The sequence below is a fragment of the Aplidium turbinatum genome, chromosome 2 (assembly GCF_918807975.1).
Source record: "Aplidium turbinatum chromosome 2, kaAplTurb1.1, whole genome shotgun sequence".
Lineage (NCBI taxonomy): Eukaryota > Metazoa > Chordata > Ascidiacea > Aplousobranchia > Polyclinidae > Aplidium > Aplidium turbinatum.
In genome coordinates this window covers 25,281,450-25,292,519 of record NC_137473.1, presented here as the reverse complement: position 1 = coordinate 25,292,519, position 11,070 = coordinate 25,281,450, and the positions used below count along the sequence as shown (strand labels likewise).

General features: G+C 43.9%; 1 protein-coding gene across 1 annotated transcript; it reads right to left on the bottom strand.

Annotated features, from left to right (window-relative positions):
- Positions 1 to 9,384: 9,384 nt before the first annotated feature.
- On the bottom strand, positions 9,385 to 10,684 carry LOC145788456 (uncharacterized protein F54H12.2-like). The gene is made up of 2 exons (XM_082600222.1): positions 9,910 to 10,684; positions 9,385 to 9,728 (listed from the first exon to the last, which is right to left on the bottom strand). The coding sequence occupies exons 1-2, from the start codon at positions 10,682 to 10,684 to the stop codon at positions 9,385 to 9,387; spliced, it is 1,119 nt and encodes a 372-aa protein (XP_082456348.1).
- Positions 10,685 to 11,070: the final 386 nt, after the last annotated feature.

Genomic DNA, 11,070 nt, shown 5'->3' with positions numbered 1-11,070 from the left:
GACCTACCCGAATGGTTTAATTGCCAGTCTAAAGTATGCATTATATTTATGTAGCGCTAACTTAAACTTTACTATTTTGTACCAATTCTCAGCAATTCATTTTTTACAATAAAAATACCAAACCAACACAAATTAAAAGAGTATGTCTTGGTTTATTCATATGTTAACTTTTACATTTATATCTAATCCACAAAACGAGAAATCGTTGTTCAAACGTAACCGCTCGACGAAGCTTTTTTCCAATGCATTTTTCAAGGCGATTTATCGTGGTTCAGTATAAGCCGCCCACAGTTTGCTGTGATCGATGAATACTGCCTCCACCAAGTATGCTGTAGCTTTCTCATTTCTGCTCGGATTTTAACAATTTTACTATCGTTGGATGGCATTATGCTTCATCTACCTGAATGGGGTAATTGCCAATCTAAAGTATGCGTTATATTTATGACGCGTTAACTTAAACTTTACTATTTTGCACCACTTCTCAGCAATTCATTTTTTACAATAAAAATACCAAACCAACACAAATTAAAAGAGTATGTCTTGCTTTAGTCATGTGTTAACTTTTACATTTATATCTAATCCACAAAACGAGCAATCGTTGTTCAAACGTAACCGCTCGACGAAGCTTTTTACCAAAACAATGCAAACACAAAGCCATCAATTTCGAGTGTTCATTATTAGCCGCCCAGAGTTTCATGTGATCGATGAATACTGCCTCCACCAAATATGCTGTAGCTTTCTCATTTCTGATCGGATTTTAACAATTTTCTTATCGTTGGAAAGCATGATGCCTCATCTACCCGAATGGATTAATTGCCAGTCTAAAGTAGGCATTACATTTATGTAGCGCTAACTTAAACTTTACTATTTTGTACCAATTCTTAGCAATTTAATTTTTAAAATAAAAATACCAAACCAACACAAATTAAAAGAGTATACCGGTATCTTGCTTTATTAACCTAAGAACTTTCACGTTTATATGGTATCTACCAAACGAGAAATCGTTGTTGAAACGTAACCGCTCGACGAAGCTTTTTACCCGAACAATGCAAACACAAAGCGATCAATTTCGAGTGTTCATTATACGCCGCCCACAGTTTCATGTACCGGTAATCAGTGTGAATACTGCCTCTACCAAGTATGCTGTAGCTTTCTCATTTCTGCGCTGATTCTAACAATTTTAATATCGTTGGATGGCATTATGCTTCATCTACCCGAATGGATTAATTGCCAATCTAAAGTATGTGACTTTGGCCAATTTTGTATGATGTTAATCCACTTTTTATCGTTTATTACAGGATATTAGTTGTGTTAGCGATCCATTTTCTTCAATTTTGGCTTGATGGAGTGCAGATTAATATTTCAAAAATTGACATGCCTGTAGGAAATACAAACGGAAACCAGGTGCCAGGCCATATATTAGTGGTACATTTTCGTTCGATTAACTTGATATTTGATACATAATCACGAGTGCTGATTGTTGAAAGTATTTTAAAAACTCTAAAAGGGGCCAGTGACACCCGTTTTTGAGGTTGGCAATGAGCATGTCTTGAAAAAAGATTACTGCTCATAGTTTTTTTTAAAACACTGGAGTGAAAACCACTTATAGTTTTTTTTTTTTTTTTGATACTCTACGCATGGACCAAATGACTTCAAACTTGGTAATATATAAGGGCTCTTGATAACCCTCAATATCGGTCATAATTAAAGTTTTCTCCCAGAACCATTGTAAAATTAAACTAAGCGGTGAGTAGTATGTAGTGAGTTTTATCCTCCGGATTGGTGCTTGACGTCACTATGACATCACGTATGACGTTGCTGGATCGATGACATCATTCGATGACGAAACGGGGATAACGACATCATGCGATGACATCAGCTGCCTTGTTGTGCGGGCTTCATAGTGTAAAGCAAACACCAATCCGTTGTGACGACACCGAAATGACGACATCATGAGATGATGTACATTGTGACGTTGCACTTGACGAAGCTGGTTTGACGACATCGTGCAATGACGTACATTGAAACTTGAGACAACGATGGTTGGATGACGCCATCATGGAATGACAGTTTATAGAAAGCCAACAGGTGACGTCAGGACAATACGTGACATCACAACCACCGAAGCACATTGAACAGCAAAGTGACAAGACATAACGGGATATTAGAAACCCACATGTTTCGTCGCGCGAAAGTATGACATAATAACCAAGATCATGTTTCATCAAGAGGTATGCGACATCATATTCAAACATGACATCATGAGATGATGTACATTGAAGCCATGACGTCGCACTTGACGAAGCTGGTTTGACAACATCGTGCAATGACGTACATTGAAACTTGAGACAACGATGTTTGGATGACCCCATCATGGAATGACAGTTTATAGAAAACCAACAGGTGACGTCAGGACAATACGTGACATCACAACCACTGAAGCACATTGAACAGCAAAGTGACAAGACATAACAGGATATTAGAAACCCATATGTTTCGTCGCGCGAAAGTATGACATCATAACCAAGATTATGTTTCATCAAGAGGTATGCGACATCATATTCAAACATGAATGTAAGGGACATATTACACGAGCAGCAGCAACAAACGCCCGAGGGCTCATAAACACAGATGTTGAAAACCAAAGTTGAAAAGATATGCAGCATACGCTGATATTAAACCAACAAAGCAGACAGTGCAAAAACGATGCAATGCGACACAAAACAAATGGATTAAGATGAATAAACAGTCCCATGTAAACTGCTATGAAATGCATGCAAAGACGTATTTATTACAACTCAATAAAAAGCAGATATTAAACAAACGAAGCAGACATTGTGAAAACGATACAACGCGACACAAGAAAAAATGGATTAAGGTGAATAGGCAGTCCCATGTAAACTGCTATATTGGTATATCAGTGATTCGGACCCGAGTGGTAATGCATCAACGGTTAGACGTGGTAGTAAAACCCATCCTAAGGAAGGGTGAAACAAATATCGAAGATTTCCACGCACTCGCAATTCAAAATATCCCGTGTCCAGGTCATAATCCGGATCAAACGCTGATAACCAGTCCAATTCATCAGGAGAGACCTGACCATAATAATCGACAGGGTCTAGGTCAAGGAAGGGCTGAGCGTCTTGTAAAATCTCAGCCTGAAAAGGGGGTATGTCGGGGTCTTGATCGAGGAAGGGCTGAGCTTCTTCTAAAACATCAGCTTGATGAGGAGGTGTGTCCTCAACCACTCCTGGATCATCCTCAGCAGCAGGGTCCACTACGTGATCATAAGAATCCACCGGACTCAAAGGGGGAGTCCAACTCGCAACCGGAATGTGATCAGACGAATCCAACTCAGTCACATCAGAATCGTACAATGAGTCGGACAATGACGACATTGCAATTGTTGATTAAACAGAAGATGCTAGTGACTGATGCAAGGCCGGTATAAATACTCAAAAAGATCAAGATTAAAGCAAGCCTTAGGCGTTCCAACAACAAGGCCAGAAGGGATAGAGTTAGCACCAGTGGTATGAGAAATCGATGAATACCAAATACTGTACAGAACAGAAAGAAAAAACACAAAAAGCAAATGACGTACAGACTAAGAACAGAGTTGATGTCATCCATCAAGGAAAAGCTAGCCAGTACGAAATTTAAAGCAAGCCTTAGGCGTTTAATAACAAGGCCAGAAGGAGTGGACTTGGCACCACTGGTACGAGAAATTGATGAATAGCAAAATGCTGTTCAGAACAGAAAGAAACAACACAAAAGATATTTTGACAAACCCGCCGGAAGCGAGCAAGGTGTCACCACTGGTTCAAGAAAAATCAATGAATAGCACAGCCCAGAGTTCTTGCATGCACAAATAGCTCACGGGCAAAACACATTTCAAGCATTTTTTGATGCAATCACAGAGCATTTGTAAAAAGGGAAAAAGAAAGACTGTGGGGTCAAACAGAGGTAGTTAAAAGCAGATGCTTGTAAAAATATAACAAAAACTTGCACCATGTATCAGTGTGAAGAATGCGGAAAAATGTTCAAGAAAGAGTTTAATTTGTACCGGCACTTCAGACAAGCACATTCCAACCGTGGTACCCCATTCCGTCAGGTTAGTGAAGCAAGCAACGGGGCAGAAGGAAGGGAAAGTGAACAGACACAATGCGAAGTGTGTGGAGTGGTGTATACAAATCCATTCCAGTTGAAGTTCCACCAGGAACAAGCACACTCTGATGTCGCAACCGAATATAGGGTTGAAGAAGCAGACACCCCAAGCAAAGGAAATGATGGTGAGCGATCAAAATTCATGGAAAGACATTGGTCGAGTATAAGAAAGAGAAGAAAAATTTCCAAAAAAGTCATGAGCGTATACAACTTTCCCCTGCCACAAAATTTTACAACAGTCACGGATACGGTGCGCGGGGAACTGCAAGAAATATATTCAAACGAAAAAACCCAGTTTAAAGTGACATTCAGCTTTGGATTTCGTCTACGCCACATTGGAACAGGAGAAGAGAGGTATTTCCATCCATCACAAAACACGACAGTGAACAGCACTCCTTACCTGATTAGAAACATTAGAGACTTTGAGGAATTCCTACATGGAATCGAAGATGTGGATTATTTAGAATGGTGTCATAGGCAAAAACCATCATCAGGTTGGTTTGTCCAAGAAATTGTCAACGTGACATTTTACGTGTACCGCGTGGGCAATTTCCCAATAGGCAACCCAACGCAAATTTCTACCCACATCAGAAATAACAAAGGATTGTTGTCTTTGTCACCACCCAGCGGAGGTCAAGACAGCTTATGCTTCTTTCGTGGTATGGCTGTCCACAGAACAGGAAGACGCAAAGACGTGGAAAGGGAAACGAAGCTGCTGCAACGACAATTCATGGAGGTACCGAGTGAGACATTTCCCGGGGTCAAACTGGAGGACATTGGGTATTTGGAGAAATTATTTAACACTAACATTAAAATATATACATTGCAAACAAATGAAGAGGGTGAGGTATACGCCGAGCTCATAAAGCAAAGTGTGAGGGAAAAGATGCATAAGACAGAACCATCGCTATGCTTAAATTTAAACTGCAAACATTTCACTTTCATAAGTGACTTTGCTATGTACTGCAAACTATATCAATGTCGTGTTTGTGGTGAAGGCTTTGATAGGAATTGGAATATGATTCGACATGAAAAAACGTGTAGAGGTGAAGTTAAAATGAAGTATGTGGGAGGGGTGTTTCGAAACCGGGAAACAGTATTTGACAAACTGGAAGTCCACAGCATTACCACCCCACCTCAAATAAGATTTTACCCTTATAGAGCAACGTTTGATTGCGAAAGTTTTTTTACCGATGATGATATGCCTCAAGCGACCAAAAGCACACACTATACTGCCAAGCACAACTTGATGTCAATCAGTATAGCGTCAAACGTCCCCGGTTTCGAAACACCTCACTGTTTTATTTCACAAGGTGATTCTTTTGCGCTCGTGAATGACTTCATGCAAAGAGTGTTTGAAATACAGAGACAAGCCAACGCCGAAATGAAAGAGACATTCTCCGACGTCTTGCAACAAATCGAAGCAAGATTAGAAGTGTATAAGAATGCGGAACCGGAGGCTTGTCAAAATGGAAAACACCCCTTTCAAAAAGTCATTTACGAGCTCGAGCGATTTCTTCAACAATTACCTATTGTCGGCTTTAATTCGGGGCGATACGACGTCAATGTCATGAGGCGGTACCTGGCAAAATTTTTTTATGACAACGACACACCACCACACATCATCAAACGAAACAATGATTACATGTGCATATCGACAGACAAAGTGAAATTTTTAGACTTACGCAACTATTTGGCACCAGGATTTACTTACAGAAATTTAATTGCGGCGTACAATTGTACAGAACAGAAGGGATTCTTTCCCTATGAATGGGTCAAAGATCTCCGACAATTGGACGAGAGACGCCTCCCACCTCACAGTGCGTTTTACAGTTCTTTGAAAAAATCAAACATTTCAGAGACAGAGTACCGGTACTGCGAGCAGACATGGGGAGACAAGCACATGTCAACCATGCGAGATTTTCTTGTATGGTACAACAATTTAGACGTAGTGCCTATGCTCAATGTCATTGAAAAGATGTTTGATTTTTACAAAGAAAGATGCATTGACATGTTCAAAGACGCCATTAGCGTACCAGGGGTTTCACAGATCCTGTTAATGAAGACAGTCGATCCCAAAATTGTATTTTACACATTCGGTCAGGAACAAAAAGACATCTTTGAAATGTTGCGAAACAACATAGTCGGCGGGCCATCAATCGTATTTCATCGACGTCATAGGGTGGGTGAAACAAGAATTAGACAGGGACCGAAATTTGTCAGTCAATCCGCGGATACGACTGCAACAGTTTGTATTTAAAATGCCGGCTTGCCCAATGCCAACAGAATCGCCTGTTGTACTAAAAGAGAATGCAACAGAATTCACTGTCGTTCGACCCAGGGGCGTGTGGTACGGAAAACTGGCGCGTGAATGGCTTGAATTTATTGCACTGTATGAAAATCAATACATCAGGCACCAGTTCAACGGAGGGGAAGTCCGACTAGGGGCACGGCGTATCCCAGTAGACGGATTTGTTGCCGAGAGGAGTCTGGTCTACCAGTTCCATGGCTGTATGTTCCACGGTCACGATTGCCGACTGACAGCATCAGTTGAAGTGAATCCTGTAAACAGAAGGTCAATGGCCGAGCTGAGAAGTGACACAGAAAGCAATCACGTGTACTTGACCGACATAGGATACACCGTCATCACAATGCGCGAATGTGAGTGGCTGTCCATGCGACGCCAGTCCCCGATCAAGGAGTTTATAAAGCAGTTCAAGTACCGCACCAAATGGCCAACAACACAAGCCGACGTGCTTGGTGAAATCGAGCGCGGTGATTTATTTGGCATGGTCGAAGTCGACATCGCGGTCCCTGATCGACTGTACAGACACTTTGATGAAATGAGTCCAATATTTAAAAATATCGACGTCACAATCGATGACGTGGGCGAACGCATGGCCACATTTGCCAAACGAATGGGCGCTTTGAAAAGACCTAGACGCACCCTGATAGGAAGCATGAAAGGAGAAAAAATATTGTTGGCCACCCCGCTCCTGAAGTGGTACATGGCCCAAGGGTTGGAGGTCAGCCGGATCTACCAGGTGGTGTGTTACACACCGTGCAATGCATTCGAGTCATTCGCCGCCCAAGTGACGACAGCAAGACGCAAAGGTGACCGAGTTCCGGAAACAAAAATAATCGCAGACACTTTTAAATTGTTGGGCAACAGTGCATACGGCAAGATGGCGACGCGAAAAGAAAGGTACATGACTAACGAAATATGCAATGAGCAGAAAGTGGGAGAGCTGGTGGCACGGCATCGCTTCCGGGCGCTCACTCCTCTCACGGAAGAAGTGTACGAAGTGCAATGCAACCCGAAAGCGATCGTCATTGATCTGCCATTGCATATTTCCTTCTTTGTATACCAATACGCCAAATTATTTATGTTGAAGTTCTACTACGAATTTATAGACAAGTACCTGCACCGTAAAAATTACCAATACACTTACATGGATACGGACAGCGCATAGCGACCCTCGACGAGGCGGTCATTCCAAGTTTGCGGCGTGAGTTTTATACAAACTACCACAAGTGGTTGCCCTCACCGGCCTGCGATGCCCACATGCAGGCATTCATTGACGTAAAAACAAACGGCGGTGAGTGGGTCGGCGGCGAAGATTGTTGCAAGGCCAGGGCAATCTATGACAAGCGCGAGCCAGGGCTTTTCAAACTGGAATGGGTCGGGGATGAAATGACCAGTCTTTGCAGTAAAACGTATTACTGCGAAGGGCCAGGAGGCGACAAGCTCTCTTGCAAGGGGCTGTCAAAACACCAGAACCCGCTTACGGGAGAGGGCTTTCACAATGTGCTAACAATCGGGGAAACGTTATCGGGAGAAAACACAAGTTTCAAAGTTCATGGTGCTGACATGTACACGTACACGCAGAAGCGAGGTGCCATCTCCAACTTGTACATTAAATGTCGTGTCGCCAATGACGATGTCACGACATCACCACTGCTTTTGTAACCGGCCTGCAGGGCACATTATGGGAGCTATATAACTGTGTGTATTTGAATCACAATCACAAAGCATGCTGTCGAGTCAAGCATACGACCTCGAAGAGCAAGCCAGAAGCCATCAAACAAACGTTGATAACGTCCCCTACGCATCCTGTTACAAACACCTGATGGAGGCGCAAAATCTCTTTGAACGTGCGGCTGAGCTCAGAAAGGAATCGGCCAGCATCCGCGAAGCTTTCAGCAAAATTATGGACGAGGGTGAATGCGGAGGCTTTGCATTCACCGGTCACATGCGTCGTGGTCTGTTGAGCGTGCGATGTGGCAACGTTCAATTCAACGATGCCCAGCTGCGGCAGGTGGCCACACAGCTTTTTTGTGACAATCCCTACTTGGTCTTTGCCCCGAAAAGAAAGACCAGACCCTACTTGCACATTATATTCTGGGCGACCGCTAGCGAAGATGAAGACTGCCAACACAATGAGCGCATCGCGGCAGTCAAGAGCGAAGTTGCCGAAATGAACATAGTCATTCGGTTTGACGTCACCACCGTATTTGCCCCAAAGCAATACCTGACCTACCTTGCTGAAAAAACCGAAGAATTTGCGGTCGTCAATCGTGACGGGGAGTGGGCCGACCCGGAGAACGCCGAGCAGTTCCACAACGCCGTACAGCTTGTCAACGATATTCGGAGCAAACTCGGATAACCCAAGGCCAAGCGGGTGGCCGTCTAATTTTTTTTTTTTATTAATTAAATGCTTCGCATTTAATTTTTTTTTTTTAAATGCTGCGCATTTAAAATATGTATATTTTATTGCAATAAAAAATGATTATTGATATATTGTTCAACGCGTGCATCATTTTCTGTGAGAACATCTGAAAAGCATCCAATTATATCGTCTTTCGACCAACCACGACATCTGTGCAGCACATAAAAAGCGCAATAAAAACCGCAGGCTTTGCTAGAAGGTCCTTGCAATCGCGTCGAGTTGAAGCTCCACTCGTACGGCTTCATGAACTGGTAAAATTCCTTGTGCAGAGGCGGGAGACCGACAGGATCGAAATATTCTCCAGTCAGCTTGGAATCGATCAGCACCGCCACCCAGTGTTGACCGGGTTTATGACTAGGGTCAGTATTTACAACGTAGGCCTTCGGGGCATCGTGCTTTTGACGAAGGAGATGATCTCTGGGTAGCGTTTCGCAAAACACAGAGCTGGAATGCGGGTCACTTTGCAGGATGGAGGAAATCTGAAGGGTGTTCATGCCGAATAGTCAAAGACGACGTTGCGCGATCGGTCAATCTGAATCAGGTTGTCGAATTCGGCGTAGACCACGATGTTGATTGTAGCGGGCAGGGCATTGGCGAAATGAATTTCCAATCTTAGATTCCCATGTTTTATAAGATCCATGTGAGGGCCGTCATTGGACATTGCGGGGGTTAGATCAAAGGCAAACAGAGTGAAACCGCGCGGATAGGAGGCCAGATCGATGCTATTCCCACTGTCCGATTCGTGCTTGTTTGTTCCGGTGAAAAGGGTCATAAAACTGCGCACCACTTGTCCGTTTGTAAAGTCTGGTTGCAAGGGGCGTGAGGGTATCTGTTCTGCATCACGATAGAGTGATAAAAAGTTGATGTTAAAGTGCTGGAAATTGAAAGAATTTTCAGCGATTGAGCCGTTGAAGGCGCTGTTTTTGACGCATCCGATCACGACACGTCTCGGCAGTTGGCCAAGAAATAGATTTTCCTTACTGATGGACATGTTGCCGGTAGGTACGGAAAATACCTTTGTTTGTACACGTCTGATGGGATACTTCGCCAATCCCTTCTGGAGGGCTGCCGCATGTCCAAAAGCAATGCCAGAGTTGAGAGTGTACGTACAAGGTGACGTCCTTGAACACGCTTTTGAAGTTGTCTTGTGCCGCCATGAGATGAAAGGCTTTCTTAGATTTGATGAGCCGTAACTTGACCTGCACGCCATTGATCAGATAGCGCTGTTGGAAGGACATGTCCAGATGCAATCTACCAATCATGTCTATTGTTTTGCTCTCGGCCGTCAAAGCCTTTCGCTTTGTGAAGCCTTTGTTCGCGTCGGCTCTAGAGTCGAGTTGACCCGGGGTGTCATCTGCCCACACGGATGCGCTCAATTGTGACGATTTCGCCTCCTTTCCATAGCTGAGCAAGTTTTCAATGTAAGCGCGATACGGGTATGTGTTGGTGGACGGTGTTATGAGTACGTTGTTGAGGCTCATGTCCACCTGACTCCATAGCGAATCCAGCCAGTTGTTGACCGGGCCCACGTCAGCATCCGCCGCAATATCGGTTCCGGCGTCATTCTTAATGCTTGCCCTAACGTGGAGAAACATGTTCGCCAGATCCAGATAATCACCCCCGCTCCCAGGCACGAGAAATTCCACAGGACCGTCGTCCGAGAGTGTAGACATCGGACGATACTCGACCCATTTGCCATGATCGATGCTCGTTTGGGTCGGTGGTACTGAAAACAAATCCAATTCACTGTTTGTACACTCGCAAGATTGTTCGTGGATGAGCGCCGACATTATGCAAAGATGTCAGTTTTTTTTGACATCCTACGCTTTTTATTCTTAATCGGAGCTGCCTTTCCCCTTTTTCTCTTTCGTACCCTTTCCCCTGGCGGAGGAGAAGGCATGGCCATGCGCAAGAGGCTGGAGCCGGCCTCTTTACCACGAGCTATGGCAGACTGTTTGAGATCTTCTCCTTGCAAAACGTCGCTGGCAATTTGAACACCAGAACGCAACGCTTGCTTACCGACTGCTTTGGCCCCGCTCTTGAGCAGAGGTAGAATGGCTCGACCCAGACCGGAAAAGATGCTGCCCAAGCCGTAGCCGCGCTGATTGGGTGAGCCTGAAAAGAAGGGGCTTCCGTTCCCGACTTGCTGTGTGTAATAGCGTTGGTATGCGGCACG